The sequence below is a fragment of the Caretta caretta genome, chromosome 2, assembly GCF_965140235.1.
Source record: "Caretta caretta isolate rCarCar2 chromosome 2, rCarCar1.hap1, whole genome shotgun sequence".
NCBI lineage: Eukaryota > Metazoa > Chordata > Testudines > Cheloniidae > Caretta > Caretta caretta.
The window spans coordinates 210857683-210884852 of NC_134207.1; the positions used below are offsets into that span (position 1 = coordinate 210857683).

At 41.5% G+C, this 27170-nt stretch overlaps 1 protein-coding gene across 2 annotated transcripts in view; it reads right to left on the minus strand.

The window, feature by feature from the left end:
- Positions 1-2: 2 nt before the first annotated feature.
- The window catches only part of DNAH11 (dynein axonemal heavy chain 11), a 285994-nt gene continuing 258826 nt past the window's right edge, over positions 3-27170 (minus strand). For both annotated transcript variants that reach the window (XM_048838362.2, XM_075125798.1), the window contains 9 exons: positions 25365-25592; positions 20771-20962; positions 16379-16498; positions 10993-11235; positions 6830-7012; positions 6637-6752; positions 5911-6023; positions 3806-3946; positions 3-479 (listed from right to left, as the gene is read on the minus strand). In XM_048838362.2, the coding sequence (XP_048694319.2) occupies positions 232-479; positions 3806-3946; positions 5911-6023; positions 6637-6752; positions 6830-7012; positions 10993-11235; positions 16379-16498; positions 20771-20962; positions 25365-25592 (1584 nt within the window). In that variant the 3' untranslated portion in view covers positions 3-231. The remainder of the gene's footprint in view (positions 480-3805; positions 3947-5910; positions 6024-6636; positions 6753-6829; positions 7013-10992; positions 11236-16378; positions 16499-20770; positions 20963-25364; positions 25593-27170) is intronic.

The window sequence follows — 27170 nt, forward strand, 5'->3', positions numbered from 1 at the left end:
CATTTTCATCATGAATACAGAGTTTAATTTTCAATAATCAACCTGTCTCTCCGAAGGAAAATGTTAACAGGTATGAATCCAGTTTAGCGAGACAGACATGTTTGGAGGAGGTGTACAACATTTGAGTATCATAACTCTTCACACAGTAGGATGTAGTGCAGCTAGACAAAGGTTTTTCTCACAGTCAGCTGTTATGTACACTTTGTCTACATGCTGTGTGACAGCACAGCATTAAACTGCCAAGAGTAAGGCTACTCCTGCAAGCACCCACTTAGCTGACTTGTGCTTGCTCTTCAGATTGAAAGTCCAAACATATGTGGGCCCTCTGTTTTTAGTTTTATATACTGGACATTCATATATATTTTTGGTTTCCTGTCGATCAATTGGAATAGCTCTTACAAAGATGACTGGCATTGCTGGAGTCAGATCCTGGAGCTGGGCTTCAGCTATGACCCCTGCCTGGATGTCCCAGCGTGCTCCTGTATGAAAAACACACACAGAGTTCCAAATGGTGACTTGAATCATTTGTACATTGCAATGCTGCACTTAATAGTTGCTTAGTAGTAGATACCTTTCCTGAGGATAGAGCAGACGTGGCAAAACTGTAGGTCACACACAAAATTGCTAACTCTGGATCTCATCGCACAATACTGAGCTTAGCTATTAGCATTCCATACAGAACATTGCCTGCTAGAACCTGTAGTTCATTTCTCCCCCCTCAAACCCACTCTCCTGTTGGTAATTATTAGAGAGTGGGTGCGGGGGGGAGGGAGAGAACCGGATTTGTGCTGGAAATGGCCCACCTTGATTATCATACACATTGTAAGGAGAGTGATCACTTTAGATAAGCTGCTACCAGCAGGAGAGTGGGGTGGGGGGAGAGAAAAACTTTTGTAGGGATAATCACCCATTTTTTCATGGTCTGTGTGTATAAAAACATCTGTATTTTCCACAGTATGCATCCAATGAAGTGAGCTGTAGCTCACAAAAGCTTATGCTCAAATAAATTGGTTAGTCTCTTAGGTGCCACAAGTACTCCTTTTCTTTTTGCAAATACAGACTAACAGGGCTGTTACTCTGAAACAAGTTATTGTTGCTATAAATGATTCAGTAAGGGGAGGAGGATAAGTTGTCATGAGGAAGTTCTATGCACTGTGTTAGGTGTATCGGTATTGAATGGTGGAGGAATTAGTCAAACCAGGTTAGCATAATTATTACTGAGCTATGAGAGGTGGTGCTGGTGTACTGTCCTCCAAGTGATCCAGTATGCCTCTTTTCAGCACTGAGTTCTGTAGGTTGTCAGTTGTGGTGGAATACATGACCAGGATCTCTAAGACTTAGGGGCAAGAGAGGGTAGGAACATTTTCCAAGTCTGGGATGGCTTGTATGAATTAGGCTTAGTGTAGGCAGCGCCTGTTTGCTACAGCCGATGTAAACCAGAGTTTTGCCTGAGTAAAGAGGTGTTTGTTAGACTTTGACTACACTGTCCTACATTGCTCTGTTCACAAATTCCAAGGGCAGAAGGGAGTGTTGTGATGATCTAATCTGTAGAGTGTAGACCTCCTGTACAACAGAGAACTGGCCCAAAATAATTCCTAAAGCCAATCTTGATGTTAAAGTGGTCAGTGATTGAGAACATGACCCTTGATAAGTTCCAATGTTTAATTACTCTTGCAGATAAAAATTTACTCCTTTCTGAATTTGTCTAGCATCAACTTTCATTCATTGGATCATGTTATAGATCTGCTAGACTGAAGAGTCCATTAAATATTTGTACCCCATGTAGATATTTATAGACTGATTAAGAAAGAGACTGTTAAGGGGTGACTTGAACAGAGTGAGCTCCTTGAGTCTAACACTGTCTTTTAATCATTCTCATGGCTCTTCTTTGAACCCTCTCCCATTTATCAATATCTTTCTTGAAATTTTGGACACTAGTCCAGTGCCAAATGCAAAGTTAAATAACCTCTCTATCCTGTAACATCTAGTATGTGTGTTGGGACATCACTCACAGGGTAAGGTAGCATTGCTGGAATGGCATGTACCATAACTTTGTATTTCCTGGGATTCAGAAGTTTGATTGTAGCTGAAATTAACATTTTGAAAGAGCCCAAGGCAAACCTTAACTGTTATTAAATAATCCAAAATGTTATCTTTGTATGGTTTGGAATAACTTCACAGCATCCTCATGTGCCCTAGAATATTCTAACTGCATGTTAGTCATTTCACTACCACTGCATCATCTCCTAGTCTAGTACACCACAGTTCCCCCTCCTGCCTATACACAGGAATCCTCGGGGTAAAGGGACTAGCATAGAATAAGGAGAGAACAGAGCTGAATCCCTCACTGCACAACACAACCCTCTTCTTCCCTACACTATTCTCACACACGCTGCAGCCCCTCTTACCTGTTAGCTGCTGGTACATGCGTTCCTTATAGCCCCGCTAAGTGGAGATGCAGAAATCCAGATCAGGGCTCTTCTACATCTCTCTGAACCTTCTTTGTTGCAGATGGATGTGAACTGCTTCATTCATCTTAATGAACTGCACTGAACATGCCTAGTCCCACCTCCTCACCCCCATTTCTGCATTGTATGTCTGCTCTCAGTACTATGGGGGAAGAGCAGAAACCTTTGCTAAATACTCTGATCCCACTTCCATCTTAGAAGCAGCAGGGGCAGTGACCTTAGAATCCTTTCCCCACTGCAAGAAGCAGCGTAGGGAATACTTTCCTAGCTCTGCACCAAAAAGTCATTGACCCAAGGACTTGCTTTCCTTTGATCACGCTCAGTTTCCTGCACAATGGTACATGATTACATTACCATAACTGCCTGCTACAATCTTGTCTATTAAACAAGGCTCATTCCTTGACAACATTTTGAAAATGAAAGGGTCTGAAAGTTGATTTAAACTAGAAGTTTTGTTCTCAGGGCAAAACTTCCAAAATAAGCCCCTGCAGAATGCAAGCACAACCCCTGTTCTCTGAAAGCTGTTAAGGTAGCACTCACACATGGAGTGCAGGTGCAGCTCAGGTTCAATGACCACAGCTGGACATGTTAAGCCACCCAGTTACTGTGGTTCACAGCCTGAAAGCTTTCTAATTTCAGAAGATCCCTATTCCTGCTGACTATGCACATTTCATGCTTTGAGGCAGATCAGGTTAGCTCATGCCAACCTCAAGATTCAAACTTTACCGTGATAACTTTTTCAATATTGCTTCCCCAAAGGGAATTTACTGAAATTCCAGGTGGTTGAAATCATTTTGGGGAAGTTAAGAGTGACTGATAGTTTTGCCCTCAGGTGTGGGCAAAAAGATGTTAGGGCTCTCCTAAAAATTAACTGTTTATAAAATCACCTGGTTCTTCTATCTCAGAAACCCTTTGCTGAAATGACACCAAATTTGCCCTGTTAATGTTACTCTGCACCCCCTTGAAGCACTGCAAATTTCAAGGCAATCCAAGTGAAAGCCATAGAGTCTTTTAAACAGGAAGTGTTTAATTATGTAAAGGGAGCTGCTGCTCTGTTATTATACAGTCACGTTTAATACTTTGTTAATAGTAGAGTAAGTTTATTAAGCAGAGACACGGGCCATGTCTGAATGAATCCTGGCCTAAACAAATTAAGAACTAATTAAACCCATTATCAGTCCCAAACTCACCAGTGAATTATTTAGATCTAACTCCACGTGGCGAGGGTAATCCACTTTAGAGTAGCAGAGTGTATGCATGAGGCATGCAGAAAAATTCAAACAAACATCAGTCATTATGAGGCGGATGATATCGAGCAATGTAAACAGACATCTTACCTTCCATATAAAGACCACAAATATATGCTCCTTCCCTAGGTGGGTGGCCATAATCTTCTCTGATCTTTTTGGTAACCTCTACAGTCAGACACATCTTATCCAAAGGCCAGTCATTCTTTCGGGCCGTGCACTGCATAATAGCTTTTAAAAAAGCCAACAGATTACCCTGAGCAGTTCACCATAGACCATAATTTTAATGCCACAACTGCTCCCCTGGAGCCCTACCCAGGCTTGTTCGAGCCTAAAGCTACACAATTGGGGCGTTCTGGCAGTTGTTTGCCATATCTCAAATTGCAAGAAATTAGTTGTATAAATTGCTTTTAAGAAATGAAAAACAAACCGAATACCGCATCCAGTCAGCTCTCTTGCAACAGAGCAAAATACATTTCCATCTGAGCACAAAAATAGGTGCCTGCTCTCTGATTAGGAATGCTACAGAAGCTACATATTCATTGCTTGTGTCACTCAGTGAGTTGGATGACTAAGGAGTAATATTGACTAGCTCTGATGAAAATCACGATATCTGACAGCAAACTGGATCAACAGGGGCTGAGAGAGAAAGGGGTGTGTGTTTGTATAAGCTTCTGGGCTGTGCTCTAAGAATCTGTGGTCTACCGTGAATGGCTAGTTTAATGTCTTTACTGGCTACTGAGAATTTGAATTAAAGCATTTTTACAAGTCTCTCTTCATTGTGTAACTCCCCTTAGTGCACTGATTTCCAGACTATTGCCTGTGGATCACCAACTTTCCACTGACAGGGCTTGGGATTCTACGGAATTAAACATTTTGAGACACCAGCAGTCAGGGACTTGGGACTGGTGGGGTGGCAAGTCCTTGAGAGGAATTTGGTTTTACAAACTAGTGGGCAGAATGAAAAGCTGCTGAAGCTTGACAATGGCTTCTAGAGATCTAGGTAGTTGCTTTAGATTCTGAAATCATGCATGTGGGTTGTAAACATGGAGACTGAAAGCTTACTGGGGGATTGATGTGCGGTGATCGATGCATCGGCCGTTGATTTAGCGGGTCTAGTGAAGACCTGCTAAATCAACCGCAGATCGCTCTCCCATTGACTCCTGTGCTCCACTTGAACAAGAAGCACAAAGAGAGTCGACGGGAAAGCATCTCCCATCGACATAGCGTAATGTGGACCCCGCAGTAAGTAGATCGAAGTACATCGACTTCAGCGACGTTATTCACGTAGCTGAAGTTGCATAACTTAGATCTATCTTTCCCCGGAGGGTAGACAAGGCCTAAGGAAGCAGTTTAATATACTGCTGAATGTTTTTATCCCGTACTGTAGCAGTCCATATTCTGGGAGGAATGTCAGACTTTTTCTCACTTCCTTTACGCTGTTAAAATATTTTACGAGTTAAGAACCGAAGGAGTGAAACAGAGCGGTAGATTAACACATTTAGATTAAAGAATACTGATTGGAAAAGCTATGGTTACATTAGCAAACTAAGTCTAAGACTTCTCTTTTCTTTAATCAAGCACAAAAATATAACTCAAATTCAGCATCTCTTTCCTTTTCTCATCTCCAGACTTTAACATGATGATTTGGAGACTGAAGACTTATGACAGAGGGAAAAAAACTATTTCCACATGCCTGATTGTGCAAATTGTTACTTATGCCATTAATCCTGTGGAGTCACAGGGACTACTTGCATGAGTAAGAAGTACTCCGTATAGGATTGGAGCACATGGGTAGTAGCTCACATTGGTAGTAAGGGCCCTGGATGTACTCAACAAAGTTGCCAACACATTTTTTAAAGGGACAGTGTCAAGAATAACTAACATGATATCAAACACTTCTAGAACACATTAGATTGTTAAAAGTGAACATTTAAAAAATCTTAATTTGTCTTAATTTATTATAAAAGTCTTTTCAACTTGGATATTGAAAATAAACCAGTCTGTTTCTAGTCAATTTCAGTCATCCGTTCTCATGCAGTAGCATAATATAGCATCATTAAACACTGCTCACACCATAAAGGCATGTTTAGGTTAAAAATAAAACCTGCTTGTAAAAACTGTTTCAACCTACAATTTGGGGTTGAAACAATATGACCCTGTTCCTTCAAATGTTATTAGCCATTACTACTCACCAGTCAAAAAAGACTGAGGGTTAAAGAATCCAGAGAGCCACACCACTGCTGGAAGCACAAGATCTTGTGTCCAGATATCAAGTTCTCGACACCGCATGAGGAGGTCATTAATCCTGAAACAGAAGAAGCAGCAGCCACCTTAATGCTGACATAGTCATGTGGACAACAGTGACAGTTTCATGAGGATGAAATTCAATGAAGTATAGAGATGCTGTGTACCAGCTGAGCTCTGCATTATCTCTGTGGGAAGAAAGCATGGGGCTGAAGCAGTCAAAAGGTATGCGCAGATTAAGAGGCCAAGGTTAGGGTGGGATTAGTTTGTTTCTGAATCTGGACAAGCCCAAAGACAGTAGTGCAAGGAGCCCATCATGAAAAGGGCCGGGGGAGTGAGGCTAGTGGATCTGCAATTAGGAACACAGTCCAATTACTCTGTCACGGGGCTGCAGAGACGTTATTCCTTTTGAAAACGACAGGCCCTATTGGTTGCACTGTATAATTCCAACTTTGCAGAAAGCATAGAAGGAAATGTTTAGAAACACTTTAAAGATTAGTATTCCAGCAATATTTATTTGGTCTCTGGAGTGAAAATGAATTGAATTAAAAGGACAGATTTTATATACATGGGAAAGAACCATGCTGCACTTTTACAGCAATGGAATAACCATATCCATGGTAATTAACCACCACAAGTTACAGTTCTTTGGTAAGGTGCCGAAGCATACTTACCATTGTGCAAGGCCATAGGTGGATGGATAAGCCAGCTTGGTCCACGCATCTGGCACAATATCATAAAGCAATGCTGACTGCTGCGCATCCATGTCAGGCGAAAATGTCAGCTCCCCCTGTGAAGAATAAGTATACTTGGCATCAAAGAAGTCTGAATAGTTATTCTTTAGTAAATGAAATTCACTTCTCTTACCTTTAAACCAAGGTCCAGTTGTTTAAGTGATTTGCGTATTGCCCGAATTAGGAGGTTCATTCTCTCACACTCTTGGAAACAAACAAGGACATAGGGGTTCTGAACAGCGGCCCTCTGCATGATCTCTGTCACGTTAAATTCTTCGGGAAGTTTCTCCAGAATATCATCCAGGACATCCTTAACCTTATCACATCAATACAGAGTGATCAAAAATTGCTGCATTAGGGATTCACACATGTTTAAACATACAAGACCAAGATTATTTGTATTACAGTGGTGCCTGATGGCCCTATACACTGTGCAAGACAAACACTCCCTGCCCCAAACAGCTGACAATCTAATACTGATTTTTCATTGCACAGTTCTGGAATCAGACAAGCGCACAGATCATTCCTTATTGACTAAATAAGGACTTGTAAACTAAAAGCACCTGACTCCAGTTCAACCTCTTGTATTTTGCAAGACTAGACCCTAAAGCCCGTATGATATAGGAGCAAAACTGGAACAACCACAGAGGGTCCAACCCTCTGGGAAAAAGATGATGTAGGGAGCAGTCCCATCCCTCTATGCATAACCGTTGCATTTCTCTCTGCAAAATCTCCATGGCCTATTGGCAACATGGGAGAGGGCACATGGCCACAGAAAAGCAGGGAAGTAAGGGACAGGACAGAAGGAATTACAGTGGACAGGTGGTAATCAGTTGCTAAGACATATTCCCCAGTCCACAGGGAGGACGCACAGGAGGAGGATGGAAGACATGTAAAGGTGGCAGAGATCCACACGGCTTGAGAGGTATAGTCTCCTGGCACTCCAGCTTTAAGGGGCATGCCCCAGATCACCCCCATAATCAGGGCTGGTTTGAGTCAGATAGGCCCAACCTGGGATTCCAGTTGCTTGAGTCAACTACATTAGAACCTCGTTTCACCAAAATATATATGTATGTTTGTAGCCCTTAGAGTTGCAAACACAAGCTTGAAAACATGACTCGAGTGTAACCAAAGTTGCAGTATTTGCCTTTGGCTGTAGAGCCTGACACAATAGCCCCAAAAATGAGGGTTGCCTCAGGTATCTCAAAGGGTGTTAACTCGCTCTGCCTGCCTGCCTTGCCTTCTGCAAACATGACTATAGATGGGGATGTGTGTCTGGCACAGGAAGGAAGAGTGCAGCAGGTGCACCCACCTGCCTCTCTGGAATGGGAGGGATGCTCCCCACCACTGAGACTCCCAACATGGGGTGGGGCCCTAAGGAGCCGTGGAGGAGCCATATTGTGGTGTGCATATGGTACCAGATTGTCTTGATCCAGCTCTGGCCAAAGACTCATTAGTCCACTCTCAGAGGGGAACATGCAACAGACCTCTGGGGCAGCCCAGGGTACAGCGATTTTTACCTACGTTTTCTCCTTCTGTAGTTTTTTATGTGGGAGCGAAACACAGGAAGGAATCGCATAGGAAAGTACAAATACAAGATTAGGTAGTTCTCACAAATGTCCCCTATAATTTGAATGTGATTAGGTAATGGTCATGACCTGAACAGACAAGACACATGCTGCCTTCACAGGACAGTCATATTTTAAGTTAATTATGAAAATGGTGTGCGCCAGACTCATTAAAACAATCATAGTCAAGTTGCTTTAATTAACAGTAGTTTGCTAGTTGTCAGGAATTCAGGAAGCTAAGTAGTAATGGGGAAAGGTTTTTTTTTATTGCCAAATAAATCCCCACTCCATCATTCTACTATATCTTTATAGGGATCAACAATGCCATCCAAATTTGGCTGAATTAATCACTGGCTTTTTCCTTCTGGAAATTAGATTTTGAGTATGGTTTTAGTATGAATGCAAACTAGATATCAAAGGACCATAAGTCCTCTATGGTCAAAATCAGGAAATGCCATTTCAAACTTTAACAACTTAGTCATTTCAAAAAGCATTGGGCTGAGCTTTAAGTACCAAGCTCCCCTCTGGGGAAGAAGATGGCAGATTTTCTTTTTTCTTGATGAAACTGGTACACTTATAAATGTGAGCACCCTACATCTATTAGCATGGGGAGAAGAGAGAAAGAGTGTGCACGCATGCATGCACATTGGATGTGTGTGTGTGTACACGTACACACATAGGTTACAATCTGATCAGACATTTTGTCTTCTACATCTTAAATAAGCAAATGTAATACAAATCTGGTTTCACATTTTTCCCTCCCCAATTTCTGGACTAAAGGCAATTTATAATAAAATGATGACATATTTGAAAGCTAGGTTTATGAGGGACCTTTTGAGATTTGAAATCGGGACTTCCCCTGCCAGTTCAGTCCTTGGCTTCACTGCTGAGCTTTCCAACAACATCTTTCCTCCAATTGTGAGGTGGCCTTGTGTGATATGGATAACAGTCCACAAGGCTCTAGCGGCCCACAGGTCATTATGCATACTCTAGGCCTCCAAGCAGCCACCTGACAGTACTTTACCGGGAATGTCAGAACTCTGGGTATCTTGAAAACCTGCACAGGTGCTGCTCTGCTAGCTACCATGACGTGAGAGGGGCCTCTTGAAACCAGCATGGCCAGTCTTCCGCTTAGTCATATTGTTTCAGAGGAACAGCCGTGTTAGTCTGTATTCGCAAAAAGAAAAGGAGGACTTGTAGCACCTTAGAGACTAACCAATTTATTTGAGCATGAGCTTTCGTGAGCTACAGCTCACTTCATCAGATGTATACCGTGGAAAGTCTGCTGCAGTTTCCACGGTATGCATCCGATGAAGTGAGCTGTAGCTCACGAAAGCTCATGCTCAAATAAATTGGTTAGTCTCTAAGGTGCTACAAGTACTCCTTTTCTTTTAGTCGTATTGTGAAACCCTAATTCTTAAAGCCAAGGAGTTAAGATACTGGGGTGCACCTTTGTCATTACTTGTTTATGTGTCTTACCAATCTCACCCCTTTCTGCATGTACTCTGTTAAGAGCCCATACTGCTTTGCATCCATGCCTAAAACTAGACATTTTATTTCTAGTGGGAGCAATTTTGGCTGTATGAAAATATCTGGGTTATTCCTGACACTAAATAGAACTGCATAATGTATCAGCACATATAGCACTAACAAAAGCTTTCTCTGTCTAGGTGCTTATCTGGCCCCCATTACTGCAGTATCTGATTGCCAGTTATGGGTTTATCTCCTCAGCACGCCTATTCCATTAAAAATATATGTTATACATATGGGGATCTGAGGCCCAGAAAGTTTGAGGGGCAGATTCCCTTCCCACATCTGCTCTATTTGCACCACTTACGTGGTCCAAAGAGAGCAGAAGCTTTCTGCAAGTCCCCTGCTAGGGATACCCCTTATGAGGGAAAGTCGCCCACAAGCTTAGACCTAGGTGTTCTGGCTCCTAGACCTTTTGCTGCATCTCCACAGAGCTGTGGGCATGAGGGTTTGGCTGAAGCATATTGTGCTCTTGCTATTCCCAGCTGATGTAGAGGCCCTAGGGGACTATTGCCACGGCAGAAAAATCAGGGATCCATAAGTAGCTTCCTTACATTCCCCCATTCAGCTGCACTCAGTGGAAGCTGGACACAGTAGAAAATCTGCCCCTAAACGATTTGCTCAGAATCACATGGGAACTCTGATTCAGAGCTGGGAATTGAAGCCTGATCTTAACCACATCAGTACCAGGCACTTAAAGTAAAAATTGAAGTAGCTGTCAAGGTAAAAGGTTACCTGCTTCCTAGCTGACAATTTATAGAAAATGGCAGGGAAGGGGAAGAAAAGCAGAATCAGACAAACCTTAACATAATATTTTGCTAAGTCAGTGTTTCTTTGCTCTTTAAAAAAAACAGACAAAAAACAAAAACAAAACAAAAAAAAACCAACAAAGATAGAGTTATTCACTGGCACCCCAGCTTTCAAAGTGAAAATGGCATCAGTGGTTTCCATTAAAAATTAAATATTGCTCTTACATTATTTATGAGCCTAAATTCATCTCTGATGCAACCCTGAGTTACACCAAGTTTAAATTTGACCTGAGCTTATCTTGGTAAACTGGGTAAATTTCCCATTATCAGAAGTTAACTATCTCAGTGAAATAATGTGATACGATAAATACTCCCTTTTTAGTGGCATCCCCTGGCACTATGAGAAGTATTCTTATGGAAAACATGATTAAGAAAAACCACCACCTTACCTTTTCCTCTGCAGACTGTCCTGATTCCTCTCCCACAAGTAAATTCCTGGGCTGCATTTCCAAAAGAGTTTTGAAAAGATTCTCTGATGTCACTGTCAAGAATTGTATCTCAGCATTGGGATGGAGTCCATATAACACTGGGCTTTCAGCTGGAAGCATTTCATCTATGTACTTATGGTATCCAGCATAATCCAAATTTGGGGGTGCTAGGAACCCTGGTGCCAATGCCAGTTCTCCTTCAAGCTTCAAAAAGAGAATGAACAACATTACTGTCAGTTCTTCAAAAAAAAAAAAAAATTTCCATTGTGCCAGGAATTAAGTTCACTGGAAGCCTGTTAGAAGTGCCACAATGGAAGATGGTTATTAAGTATTCATATTACAATTATTAACTACACACATTTCTAAAGTTCCCATCACCATAGTATTGAGGCACCTGTACTATCCTTCACTTGCAAATGTGTGGTGTTAGGGCCATTTTAGATACCCATCTGCAGCCCCATTACTGTAATATCAGAGCAAATATTAATGAATTTATCCCCTCAACACTGCCCTGAGTGGCAAGGAATTATTACTATCCAATTCTATAGGTGAGAAAACGGTGACATAATGAGCTGCAGTGACTTGCTCAAAATCACTCAGGACATCTGTGGCAGAAGCAGGAATAGAACCTAGATCTCCTGAGTCCCAGTTAAGTGCCTTAACCACAAGATTGCATTGTTTATTATCATCATTATTAAACATTTATATTGTGATACCATCTACAGCCTAGCCAGGTCAGGGTGCAGTGCAGACAGATAGCAAATGTATGCCCCTGGCTGAAAGAGAAGACATTACAAGGTGCATGAGAAAAAAAGCACACCAGAATGGGTGGTGGTGGAGACAGGGTAACACAATAACAGGATGTGAGCCATATTTAGCCAAACAGGAGCAGCAATCCCAACTCATCATCTGCTTAGTCACTATCAAGTGGCAGGTTTCTGTGTGCATTACAGCATCCGCCCTCTTCATTCCACCTAGCTCCTAACATCGAAGAGGTGAAATGCAGAGGAAGGCCATGTTTCATTCGACCTCTCAGCTGGTAAGTGTCCTGCAAAGAGAGGAGTTTTGTATTGCATACTGAAGGTTGCAAGGTTTGGCCTCAACTGGATATTCAGTGGTAATAAGTTTCACAGCTGAGAAAGCCTTGTTCCTTATTGCTGGATTGAACCGGGATTCCACCAGCTGCAGTGTCTCTATAGAACACAGTTGCCATGGAAAGCTGCAGAGAGAGAGAGAGTGTCTCTGAGGTAGGCAGGCCCTTACCTCTTTAGGGCTTTAAAAATAAGAATCAGGGTCATAAAAAGATCTAGAATTGAATATGCAGCCAGTGTGCAGCTCAGTGCACTGGTGTGATGTGCTATCCATGGTCTGGCCTACCTAGCAGCGATAACATAGGGAAAATAAAAGCAGTAATACACACATACAATTGCATTAGCTCTTTGCTTTCCTTCACTCTCACTTCTGAGCAGCAAGGACTTCAATGGGTTCAGAGAGGCCTTTGAATTCAGTGTCACAGGCCAGAATGGTCTCACTCCAGTCTGGAGTGTCATCTTTGCTGAAAGATTTTTTTCTGGTTACAAGAGCCTTTTTTCAAGACAGCCACTTATTTTTGATGTGGCAGATCTATTCCATATAGCCACAATAAACTTCAAAGGCATTCTGGTATTTTGCAAAGTCAAGAACAAGTCACAGATGAAACTAATACAAACAGAAATTATTCTGGTCTTACAGCCAGCCATTTACTGTGGAACCTGCACTACAGATCTGGTTTTTGACCAGAATGCCCGGTCGAAAAGGGATCTTGGCGGCTCTGGTCAGCACGGCTGGCTGGGCCGTTGAAAGTCTGAGCAGCTGCGCAGCGGGGTTAAGGTAGGCTCCCTGCCTGCCCTTGCCCCACAGGGCTCCCAGAAGCGGCCAGAATTTCCCTCTGGCTCAAGGAGTGGCAGGTTTGTATAATTTTTGGTGGTGCCCAGAATGGGTCCAAGTCCTGCCCACCCCCAAACACTTGCCTAAGGCTCTGGGAGGGAGTTTGGGTGCAGGAGGGGTGTGGACTCTGGGAGGCAGAGTTTGGGTGCAGGTGGATTGAGAGGTTGGGATCTGGGCTGGGGCAGAGGGTTGGGGTGCAGGAGGGGGTGTGGCGCTTACCTTGGGCAGCTCCGGAAAGGGACTGGCACACCCATCTGGAAGCGGTTCCTAGGCAGGGAGGCAGGGCCGGGAGGTCTCAGCGTGCCACTGCCCACAGGCACTGCTCCCCCAGTTGGCGCTTGGGGCGGGGGCAGTGCATGGTAACACACACAGCCCCCTGGGGCCGCAAGGACGTGGCGCGACGATGGGCAGGAAGCTGCCTTAGCCCCAATGCACTGCCGGTGGTGGTGGCTGGGAGCCCCAAGGCCCTTTTAAATTCCCCAGGGGAGGCAGGCAGGGTCGGGAGAAACTCCCGGGGAGGCTTGCGGGGGCAGCAGGCGGGGCCGGGAGAGAGACCCGGCCCCCAACATTGGTGGAGTCGGGTCCCCAGGACCTGAATATTCCTGGAGCATGGGCACCATGGGTCCATATAACTTGCCATCCCTGGCTCCCCTCCTAGGTGGGGGCACAGCTGTGTGGGGGCTCTACATGCTGCCCCCATGCTGCATCCAGGAACTGCAACCAGTGGGAGCTGCGGGGACAGCTCCTGCGGATGGAGGCAGCATGCAGAGTCACCTGGCTGCGCCTCCACCTAGCAGCTGGAGAGAAATGCTGGCTGCTTCAGGGAGCCACCTGAGGTAAGCACAACCCACAGCCCGCACACCTTTCACACCCAAACTCCCTCCTATAACCCGCACCCCCTCCCACTCCTCAACCCCAGCCATGAGCCCCCTCTTGCACTCAAACTCCCTTCCAGAGCCTGCACCCCCGCCCTCAGTCCAAACCCCCCCAGCCCAGAGACTGTACTGCCTCCCACACCCTATCCTCCTGCCTCAGCCCAGAGCCCTCTCCCATACTCTGAACCCTGATTTCTGGCCCCACCTGAGCCCGCGCCCCCTCCTGCACCCCAACCCCGTGCCCGGCCCGGTGAAAATGAGCGTATGTGGGGGAGGGCGAGTGACGGAAGGAGGAGGGGATGGAGAGTGCGGGGGTGGGGCCTCAGAGAAGGGTCTGGGCAGGCGGTTTTCTGCAATCAGAAAGTTGGCAACCTTAACTACAGACCTCACCTACAATGATCATCTCAAGGTACCACATTAAAGTAGCCCTAAGGTTTCCAATAAAATTATATTCTACCTTCAGTTAAAGGCCACTTCTGTTACTTATTCTGTATTGTCTGGTCTCTTTGGTGGCACTTAAAATAGGTCTAACTGTATTTTTTGAAGATTCATACGCATAACAGGACACTGCAAGTTTATAGTGGGAACCCATTGCTTCTTTGTCCACATGCCAAACACCACATACAACACAAGGAAAAATCTCAGTATAACACTCCCCACATCTTGCCTTATTGCTTAAATATGCAGCTAATGAATTCACCAAGAGTGCCAATAAGTAAAGACAAGTCACTTTTCCAGCTAAACATAAAAAGACAACCACACTGATTAAATGTATTTGTTACCATATCTGTTCGTGTTTACTTGGCTGCCAGTCAATAAAAGAGCTCTTGTTTCCTCTGGTAATTTAGGGGAGTAACATTGTCCTATTACAGCAAAAGCTTGAAAATGTACCATCTCATTATTTAAAACATCAGTGGATCTTTACTCAGGGTTGGGTACCTAAACTTTCCAAAGGGCATACAAACACCAGTGATTCTCTTCAGGTTTCACCACCTATATTTATTTTACAATTATTTGAATGAAAGTTCAGGCTTGTGAAGGTTAATGGACTGCCTAGGCTGGAAACAGTAATTCTTTACTTATCCATAGGCTAGACACAGAGCAGAAACATAGAATGAGCTTCCCACACTAACCCCATGACCTCAGCTGTCATTTGGAGAAATCAGCCTCTGTAGAGGTCAGAAGTACAGTAGTGTTTATCCTTCCATCTCCATGGTAACTAACTCCAGCGTCTTCTTCTGAACAGCGACTTCCAATTGTATTAAAGTGAGTGTGGCTTTTTGACATATGAAAACCTGCTCATTAGGGATTGAGGAGACACAAGTGCACTCATTTCATTTAGAACCTTCAAGACAGACTTCAACTGCAATGGCAAGGGTGAAAAGTCCATTTCCCCTAAGTTATCCAAACTCCAGAAATGATCTGCTCAAGGCTTACATGTTAATTCTCCCCTGCCCCCACCTATAAGCTGTTTGGACAAAGCAAAATAATAAAATTGTAAAAAAAATTAAAAATCTGTTTTCAGTATAGTCATTTCTTCACTCTTTGACTAGTTAATAAACTTAAGAGAAGCAGCCAGAGAAATTTAGAGTAAAGTAATGCCAACACAGTCACCGGGATTTCTAGAAAGAAAATTAGGTAAATCCAGGATTTTTCATGCTTTATGTTCTGTCACAACACAGAAACAACTATGCAGAAGTTGTGGATTTAGAAACATTTTTGGAAATTTTGCCCTTTGGAGGGATGGACAATGCTGTCCAACTCCAGATTTCTAAGATTAATATACATTGTGCTACATACATCTGGTGGTGGTGGGGAGCGGGGGGCGTTTGCTGTAGCTGCAGCTAAGAGTCAGAAATGCAGTGGGAGTGGCAGAAAGGGAGAAGTGGTCTATTATTGTTTCTCATATTCTGAAAACACCAGAAAAGGAGGGAAAGCCATTCTGCTCTAATGCTTTTCATGAACAAGAAAAGAAAGAAAAGAAAATATAAGACAAGTAAGTGTAGGTTCTTGGGTGTCTGGTATGTGTGTCACTCTGTGGTGCTATAACTGAAGTATCTTTCAATTGTGCAGCTTTTCTACCCCACCAAGAGTTTTCAAAACATGAATGCATCAAAGAGGGGTTAATTTTTAATAGGAAAACCTGTTACGTAAATACACTGTTCAGAATGCAGTTCAGTTGGCTCCTCTATACACTATATAGTATTGTTCCAAAACACTTAATACATGTTGCTAAACTACGGGTATTTGCAAAAGCACTTAAGTAAGCAATATACCAAGTTACAAAAGCCTTGCAGACAAGATTTTTTTTGTGATGAAGTACCACACTCATTACAAATCGGATCATTTATTCCAAGACAGATATACAAGATTTTTGTATGGATGGGGTGGGGCTGAGTGTCACCTCAAAATGCTTCAGCTCTTAGCAAATCAGATCATTAAAGAAATATTCATCATGGTGTTTAACGTATTAAAATTAAAGAGAAAATATTTTATTTCTTGTAATATTGAAAAATTAGAGTATTTAGGTATATATAAAAAATTACCATAGCTGGGCTCATGAATTCCTCTAAATACATATGACACAGCTTGCGGTCCCAGTCATCAGTGATGTGTCCACCATACATAATCTCACCAAAGAGATAACGAAAATCTTCCCATGGAACCTACAGAAGATAATGGAATGCATAATTAAACAAACAACAAGTCAGCTTTCCAAAGGACAAACCAAAGTCACACAGAATAATAATGCATGAAAAATGCTTCATCAGAACAAAAGAAAATCAAAACACTTTCCTGAGAAGTTGCAAACATTAGGTATTCTCATTAGTTTCTATTTAGAAAATAACCATACTGCAATATGGGTTTTTTTAAAAAAAAATTCCAGTTATAGGTGTATATATAGATATCTGATTAAAAATATCATGGTTTCAGTTAAAAATCACTAATTGTGCAAACCAATATCAGTTGTGCCATAAGTCATGATTTTTAGTCTAGCCCTTATGAAAAATCTTTTACGGCGCAAAGTACATTTTCAACACACTCCATGAGGTAAGAGCACATAACTCATTGAGGGATATATGTATTTCCCTATCCAGACCTTTGAAAACATAGTCCTTATGAACAACTGGAAGGAAACCTACTAACTACCAGGTCTGTTTTAAGGGGGAAAACAAAACTTTTATCTGATTGCAGTTTTTTATATCTCCTCGCTAGAAAATACTGAGTAAGTGAAAGTCTATATTATTTGAAGTTGGGATGCATTCAAGAATTTCAGTAAAAATGGAATTAATATTTTTGCTATCACTACCAAATCGCTTGAGGGTTATGTTCATTGTGGTTATGGTCATAGTGCCATACCTCCAGTTTCTGATTAATGATGGTAGCATATTTTACTCAAGAAACCACTGTCTCTTTTTTTATTTGGCTTAGCAAGATTCAAAGCCTCTCTTTGCTATCCTTGGTTTGCAAAATTTGCCAGTTTGTGATGAAGCCTTTCCAGACAGAAACCTTTACACCCTCGGGGGCAGTATTTGCCTCCTAACAGTTCAAGTAAAAACCTTAATTATAGGCTTTGTATGTTGCATGATGTGACAGAATGGAACAAGTAAAATAGCTACAGCTACTCCAGTGTGCTTGCTACAAGTTTATTTGAATTTGAATAAGTGAAAGTCTTATTGCACCTTCCTTTTAAACTGGTTTGAACTGAATGAAAAAGAATGAAAAAGAGAAAGAAGTCACCAGAATGTAATAAACTGTGCTACATACTGCCTCAGGAAAGGCTGAACAGCACATCTCTAAGAAGAATATTAACTTTTGGTTCAGAATAAAAAAAGAATAAACTCACAATTAAACAAGTTTTTCTCCTTATTGGCTATAAAAATGCTACTAATACATTTCTCAATCTACTATACATTTATTTCAATACACTGGTATTTGTTGGTCAGGAAATTGCTTTTTCTCTTTGTGCCAGATAACCTTGTTCAAAGTGAGTGTGTCTTACAAGAGTATAGCAATATTCTAATTCAGTATAACCTCAATTAGCCACATGTCATGGGGAACATTGACAACGTTTAGATAATCAAGGCTTCTGATTTAAGAGAGAAATTTCCGTGTAATCACAAGAGATCAGGGACATGTTCTCTGTTTTGGATAAAAGGGCTTTTTGGATAACAGGTTTGCATAATAACATTGTACTGTGTAGGAAATTAGCCTGATGTGTTCATGGAGAGAGAAATTCAACCTCCACACTACTCAAGTCCAGCACAGGGGCTATGCTGTAGGAGGAGTTTACCTATTTAGCAGCTGCACAGGGGCGCCTACACAATTGCATGCCACAGGAAAGGTCTCATATATACTGGTACAGAAAGCCACATAGTGGAAGGATCAAATAGTCCCAATACCCTACACAGCTGGTCGCTGTTCTATCCCATATACTTGAAAAACAAGTGTGATGGGTGAAGGAGTGGGTTGAACAGAAGTCCTGCACCTGGGCCCTGGGTTGATTTTGTCTCCACAACCACTCTGAATTCCACCTGCAGAGAGTTCATATAATACTTGGGCTTTGTGTGGGTGAAGGGAATTTCACTCATGGGGAAGTGGATTGGGTCGTGTCAGCTCAGAGCCACAAGAGGATTAAGTGTCCAAAAGATAAGGTCCTCAGCTGGTGTAAAATGTCATAGCATCATTGACTTCAATGAAGCTGTGAAAATTTACCCCAGCTGAGAATCTGCCCCCAGTCTTCAACATAGGCTTTGTGCTCCATGGGTCAATTCTTGCTCATCTTACTAACGCAAATAGTCCCAAATGAGCAAGATGAGCAGGATTTGGCTCTGTTTTCACGCCACATTTTGATGCTTTTAAGATTCCTTTTTTCCTCTTGTACCTACATTTTTAAATGACCATAAAGCTACAATGCAATGTGATGCAACCTGCTAACCCACAAAATATTATTAATACGAAAAGTATGCAATACTACCAAAAGGCAGGGTTTAGTAATTCTCTCTCCTACTTCCCATCCGAACTAGTATTTATATAATAAGAGTCCAGGAATGTCACACTCTGTGTCTCTCTGAAGTCTAAAATGTGTATTGAGTCCGTGTGAAGCAATGGAAGCAGCTACAAGTATGGCCAAGAACTCTTATTATTCAGAATATCACCAGACTGAATCATCTCTGGTTGTTGTGGTCTGTTACCATATAGTTTTTTAAGTTCTCAACCATTTTGACTTTACAGATTATACCCAGGCAGCGTACAGCTACAGTAAAGCATGTGTCTATGCCACACCAAGTGTCGTAGGCGATGTGGACAGCACTATGTCAGCAGGAGAATTTCTCCTGCCAATGTAGCTACCGCCTCACACAGAGGTGGATTTATTACACCAACAGGAGAGCTCTCTCCCTTCAGCATAGAGTGTTTTCACCAGATGTAGCGATGTAGTACTTCTATTGTAGACTAGCCCATTGATAACTATGATATCAGAAGTAACTCAACCAATTACCATCCTTACTTTACAGCTAATTTGCATGTAACAGTTTAATTGGTTATATATGGGAGACTGCACAAATGGTGGATTACTTGGCCAAACCGCCACACCTGTGCATCCAACTGCCACTCACACAAATCAACAGAACCACCCACACAACTAGCAACGTCTGTCGAGTCGGCATGAAGTGATGGAAACAACAACTAGTATGGTTGAGAGCTCTTTTTGTTAAGAATATCATTAGGTTCAATCATTACTGAGATTCGTGGTCTGCTACCAACCAATTTTTAAATTCTCAGCCATTTTTGGCCTCCTCTTAATTTTTTTTTAAATACACACATGACTTTATATATTATACCCATATGACAGCATGGCTTTCAGCTACTAGTAGCTACTTATTAAGCTTATGAATAGTTATTTTGAGAACAGAGCCTAAAGAGAGAAGGAAATTTATCAGTAAAGAAAAATAAGGGTTGGAATAAGCTGATTTTAGAGAGTCATTTTCTAAATGAGAACCATTGTTAAATCACCACTATAAAATTAAGCAATTATTTCAAATGTGACACTAAATACCAAATGAAGGAAATTCAATTTCATGTCCTATTAGCAAAAAGCATCAATGAAAAGAATAAAAGGAAAACAAGAACAAATACATGTAATGACTACAAACCAGGACACACAAGTAAATGTATGTCATTGAAAGTAACATTTCACATATTTTTTTTTAAAAAACCCTCTGCTGATCTCTGAAATGTCTAAGTTATTGAAAAAGGTGGTATCAGAGAGCCTACTTACTATCTACCCCATTAAATGCTGAATAATCATTCTATTATTCAGGCTTTGGATTTACAGAACTTAAAAAATGACATTAATCGAGTATTTAAACCACACAACTGTAAAATATGCTGTAGCTCAGAAATAAAATCACTCATCTACCCTTAACTTCCACTCGGGGGAACATTACAGAGAAAGTCAAAACAAGGTGGTATCCTTAATACATAATAATGACACATGCAGGAAATGCACCATTATTTATACATGTGACGTGTTGTAAATTGCTTCCATCATCAGAACTAATTGTAGTGATTATTAATGCAGTGTTATGAACTGTCAGAATTGCTGTATGTAATTACATTTGTGCAAATGCTTCATTACCTGCCTAATGAATTTGGCATATATGCACATGTAAACCACTGTTTTTGTTAACATAATGAAGGACATTTTTTTTGCGCTAAGCTGCTGATGTGAAACTGGTTTGACCTATATTATGAAGTTCAAGCATCCACTGCTGAAAAACCTTTGCTCTGGTATATTTTCATATTCAGCAATAGATGCATATAATGTAAGCTATTTTAATAACGGCTGCAGAGAGAAATTATGTTCCACTCCTGTATCCAAGACTGACAGATTCAGAACAATCTTGGTAAAAGGTTACTTGACTACTAATTCTTACTTTAGTGTGTGCCTCTAAATAGTTGTAGAGGACATTGACACAAATGGTGAGATCTCCAGTATTGAAAGGATATCTTCGATTCCAGCCTTGTGGTCCAAACTTGAGCCTCCCAGCCACACAAGTATGAAAGTAGCACAGAGAAAAGAGTATGCTTTTAAACTCCGTCTCCCTGGTGCACAATTCAAGTGTATCCTGCCAAAGAAGAAAAGCAATGTTTTTATCCAGTGACCATTACATTACTATATAGGCATAGTTGCCTTACTTGGGCCAATGGGACTACTCACACATTTGAAGTTAAGCAAATGGAGCGTTGTTAGCAAGATTGGAGCCTAAGTATTTTTCACTTTATATACTTCTATTATAGTTAAACAGAATTGCTGACCAGATAAATTATCTGAGAAGGAGCACTGTATTGCCCTTATTTAACCCAATATGACTGTAGAAATTAAATAAGTTTCTAATATTACTCAACAATCATATAATAGAGGACATTTTTATAAAATAGACCACCTTAAAGACAATCTCACAGAGAATGGTATTCTCACTATAGAATTCTATAGGGTAGTTTAAAATTCCATAGAGAAGTTATCACTCTCGCTCAGATTTTATGTGCTTTTTTCCAAAAAAGGTATGTTTGGTAATTGTAATTTAATTGTTTTCTTTAGTCTTCATTGACAGAAGCTTGGAAATAGGAGTTTCTGTACAGCTTCTTCTTCTTTTTTTTTTTTTTTAAGTTCCCAAGTCAAACTTTAAAATGTCTTTCTAAAGTATGATCCTAAATCTACATTCCTTGCACCCCCAAGCTCTTTTGAATTGTCATAATTGTGTGTAAGAAGTAATTAATATTACAATTGATTTTTGATATCCATATACATCTTAAGTATAAAAACTTCTGGGGGCTAAATCTCTGGCTGTCAAGGCAAATCACCTTCCCCAGTGGAAGAATGAGTAGGAAATTGTGAGCAGGAGAACATGTTTCCCACACACAAAGACCGGGAAACATCTCATGATGGGGAGCATCAAGTCCTATAACAAAATTTCTTCTGGTCAAATTAGTGAATTAAATAATCAGAAATACAATATTGGTGTAAGATTTATGAATCTGACTCAATCTTCCTGACCTGCATATAGAAATCCATACAACATAAAATTTGCCCTACCTGGGGCTGGCTATATAGTGTAATGAATGTTTTTTTAAAACTGCAGCTGCTCCTACTGAAATGTCAAATAACTTTACAAGAAACATAATAAAGACAGTAAGTACTTAACTTAGTCTTGATATACCTGCAAAGAGTCCGTAGCACAAAAGTTTGCCTCAACCACCACTGACTGACAACCATAAGAACATACAACTAGAGTTTCCTGTTGAAAATCTCACCTTTTTAAAAGATTTGAACTGGAATATCAATTTCTAAACAAGTGACCCATATCTTAATTTAGAGCAGAGTTAAATTAAAGTATCTCTTCAAATTTCAGGATGTCCTGTCTGTATGAGAACTATTTCTTACTGGATGCCTTTTCAACATCCCAGGATGAATAAAGATGTCAGAAAATCAAAGTTGCAATAATTTCTCCTTTGTGCCAGCTTTAAGATTCACGTTTCAGATAAACAACCCTCTTAGGCATAACGGCATTTCCCATTTTTGAAGACCTCACCATAGTTCAGTAATATTTTAGCTAAACAATTCCGTGAAACATACTTTTGCTAAAAACAGTCCTTGCCAATATATTTCAGCTTTCTATTAAAAAAAATGCTGTGACGATGTATTATAAACAACTATATCGTTGTACAACAAAAATTGCCACTATAAAAACTGTCCGCTTAACCAAGAGTACACACAATTATTTCCCTTAGGAATCTTCCAGAATCTCTTCCTTCATTTCCTCTACCAGCCTCACATCACAACCGCCATTTCTCTGGCCCAGAAAACCTGACGTGGAGTTCTCTGTATTCTGTGTTACCCAAAGGGGTTCCTTAGAACAGTGGCACTTAAAATTTTCACTCTCATGCCTCATTTTTATCGAGGCAAATAACTTCAGGCCCTGCCTTCGTGTGTGCTAGATACAAAATTCCTGTGTATCAAATATTTGAATCACTAGAATACTAAAGTACATACAGTTATAATAGTCTTTACCTTGGCACATTTCAATGAGATGGATGAGCTTGATTCTGTAAGCACAGCTTACCCTGTTGTAGAAGGGCTGACCTGAACTGAAACTGGAAAGTGATCTACAAGTCCCCCCAGAGGAACAAACTCCAAGAGGAACAGGGTGTCAAGGAACGCTATTCTTCCATTTTTAAGTCCCCTTTCCCCTTACATCTCCTTGCTGGCAAGGCCCTGAGGCAGTTGGCCATTGCTTCCTCTTCCTATTCTTTCCTTCCCAGCAGTTTTAAAACATTTTTTTATACAGGTGAATAATGACAGCAAATCAATCAGCAAATACCCTTACTTGTATACAAGAACAGGAATTCATAAAAAGGGTATGCAGCCAGTTCCTAAACATTTGTGCACAAAAAAACCACATTGTGCCCAGCAAATTAAAAGAGTCATTTGAAATGGAGCAAATGTTCATAAATATTGTGTACTCAACCAATTCTACTTTTAGAGTAAGGTCAAATTCTTCACTAAGGCTTTTCTTTGGGGAAGAAATGGGACTACTAATGAACTCGTTATATACATTTTGTTGGGTTTTCTTTTTTTTGCGAGAAGGAATTTTTTTTATAGTTTCAAAATAGAGTCAAAACAGTTGGCTCGCAAAAAAAAGGCTGTGACATTACAATCAGACTCAAAACTAAAGAAAAAGGCCACTAAATAAACTTGAAGTTACAATAAATAATAAAAATTAATTGTAGAGGCTATCAATAAGAGAGTCAAGATATTGCATACAACAACAATCACTGTTTTCTGTCAATTTACAGTCATATTGCTGGCTTATGGCATATACATTAACATGGATGATCAAGAATGTTACAAATATTAACATTAAAGGCAAGTGAAAGAGATGATTCATCTTAAGTACCTAATTCATCAACCTTGGAATTAATCTGTAAGGAAATAAGGGTTTTTGCTTCGTCATCATAAAAGAAAATAATATTCACCATATTTAAAAAGGAACAAGACTGAGGTTTAAAAAATTACCTGGAGGTCTCATTGTAGAGATTATCAATAGGTCTTATTGACATTTAGTTTATGTAGTTTGAGTTTCTATAATTTACATAAATTCACCTAAATTAAGAAATACACAAACTTTTCAAGAACCAGAATTGCTGTTACTTTGAAACAGATCACCATTCACATGCCTTTCAGTTAAACAATCTACAGTAATACCAATTTACTATCACAGTAGCTAATGGTTTCCCCCATACCTGAGGAAGTGGTGGAGTGGCTGGCACAGGAGCCAGTGAAACTGTATAAACTAGATTTTTGTCTGTGGACTTTTCCCTGTACAACTTGACCAACTATGGCCAGAATACCTCTACTTTGTGCCAACTGAACTGTGCAAAGTCCCACTTACATACATGCCTGATGCTCAGCCTGGCCTTTGTCTGCTCAGCATGTGCATGGTACATTTCAGTCACAAGGCTTACATTATGCTGGCCTCCCATTGCCCCAGGGCTGTTTGACACACTAGGCAGCCATGCCTATTTTGTTGAAGTATTGTAGCAATCACTGTGGAGACTCTTCAAAATCTGGGGAATCCTAGACACTGGGGGACTCTGCAAGTGGTTCTTTAAGCCAGCCCTTTCTGTAATGTGCTGCTGGAACGAACAAGCATTACATAATATCCACTTTAAAAAAACGAAGTAGGGTGTCCAGACACAGTGACGCTCATAGATCTAACCAAAGAAGAAAAGTCCTTCTTGCCTCTTTCCAAGATTATACCACCCACACCAGCCTCCCTGCTCCCTCAAATCACCCTCAATCAACTCATCCATCCACCTCCGGAAGAGCTAGGGCTACCAAGGAAAAGAGATGGATGGACACATGCCACCTACTGATAATAGAGAAGGATACAGCACCATGATTTGGGCTATAAAAATCTCTTTCTGAGAATTAAAAATACTACTCCTACTAAGATTATATGTAAGAATAATAAGATGATTATATGTAACAGGCACTGGCAGGAATTTGCAGCCGTGGGGGAGCTGTCAGTGGTTGGAAGACGTCACGATAGGAAAGGGGGAGCTGACATGGCACTCTTAGATCGCTAGTTGGGAGGCAGAGTATCAAATCCTGGGCCACAGCAACATTTCTCTGATGTTGAGGTAGCCAATACAGCTACATGTCTGATGTGCTGCTTCCTCACTGACAAAAGGAGAGCATTGTGTTGGTTAACCCTATACCACTACCTAATACTGGGAAATACCATCAGGGATAGTATCTGAAGCATTTTGCCCCATGATGATGGGAAATTGATTACAAGGAGGCAGGATAGGGCAGAGCTGGTTAGCCTTCTATGACTTTTGTTTTCATATGGAATGGATATGGTGACCCCAGCAACAAGCTCCCAGCCCTGGTAGACTAGTTATTTACAAAAGTTTGTAGTAATTAAAAAAACCCAAACCCATAGATTATGTAAATGTTGTTCTTACCTGGTCAAAGTTATAGAGGGCAGCATGCAAATTAGCCAGCACCCCAGTAGGGGGTTCACTGGTAATTTTAATTGAGTTTTCTAGAATTCCTTGAGGGATGATATGTTCTTCTGGGGTTGGAGCTGGTTCAGCACTCATAAAGACTCGGAAATCCGAGTGGCTTCCTTTGCTGTATTGTTCAAGGAGTTGCTCCAAGGTCCCCAACCATTTGGCTACTAGATGAACGTTCTGTTGGAAAACATGTAACATATTCATTGTGAGATAAGAATAGGTTTATTATTTCAGATGTGAAGTATACACACATGGTAAAAATACCTTTAAAAATACTGTTAAGGCAGTTTCATGAAAAGGAACAGGCACTCAACTCCAAATGACATTTCACTATTAAATGAGCTGATGGTGCAGAAGCAGAAAAATTAAGGATTCTAAGAAGGACATCGGTTACATTAGCAGATACTTCACTAGCCTCTGAAGGTTTCAAGCCTTGATTTAGCAAGGCACTAAAACAAATGGTTAACTTTAAGCATATGAGTAATTTCACCCCTTATCAGCAATGCTCTTAAGCACATACTAAAGTGTTTTGTGAAACTGGGCCCTGTCATGGGGCAGCTGGTCCCTGTGAATAGACTGGGCTCACCTCCCCTGTGTCAGAGCAGGTGAGCCCAGGTGACCCTGTTGAAGGGGGAAGTGCTACACCTGGGGCTATAAAGACCTGTCAAAGGGCAGGAAGAGGAGGAGTGATTAGGACACATTGTGCCTGGAAGAGGAACCCTAGAGGAGTGGCACTAACTCCAGTGGTGGCCTCTGGAGTAAGGGGCCAGGTGCCTAGGAAGGTTGCCCTGGAGCTGCCATTCCAGAAGAGCACCAGAGCTGAAGGAGGACTGGCTGAAGCAAAGGGAGTTGGCTGGGACTACAAAGCTGCCAGAAGCAGGATTACCAGAGATCCTAGGGAAGAGAGTCCACGAAACCCTAGGACAAAAGATGAGCGAAGGGACTGGTGTCTTGTTTGTTTATTGGCTTATGTTTGGACAATATACCTAAAGGAAAGAAGATTGGGTTGGGCAGTGTATGCCTCTCAGATATGGGAGAAGCCTTGTTGTGTCACAGATGGTGGAGAATGTGGGCATCTCAAATCCGTCTCAGATACTAGGGGGGAGGCAGTAAGGTGGATCTTTGGTGAAGAGAAAGCTGAGCCCAGGACATTGACTGTCCCATACCACATTTGGGTGGGTCAGAGGAAAAATGGAGGCTGCGATCTGCCTGTTAACAGGACAGCAGCAGCAGATGGCCATGGTACAGCAGCAACAAGAACAGCAGCAGCAGACGACCCAGATTCTGCTCATGTAATTGATGAAGAACCTGCAGAAACAGCAGGAGGCACAGTTCACCATTAAACAGAGGTGACAAGATGCCCCCTTTCAACAAGTGAGGTTACAGAACAGTTGGGCTAAGGAATGCCGGGCAACACGGTTGGTGATGGACCCATGAGCTGGCTGGCCCCAGGCCTGCCAAAGCAGGGACCAAAACACAATCCCAAAGGCTTCCTCTGAATGTTTGAGAGAGTGGCAAGCAATGCAGGATGAGAAGGAGCAACCTGTAGCACCATTCCTAATGGGCAAAGCTCAGGCCATTTACCGAGCAATAAGCAAAGAGCAGGTGATCTCCTATCTGGCAGTGAAGGCAGCCATTCTGGATTGAGAGGGACTGACTCCAGAGGCCTAGAAACACTGGTTTCAGGTAGAACCATTTTCATGAGTGGCACGAAAATGCCATGAGTGGTGGCTCAGAAATTACAGGATCTCATGC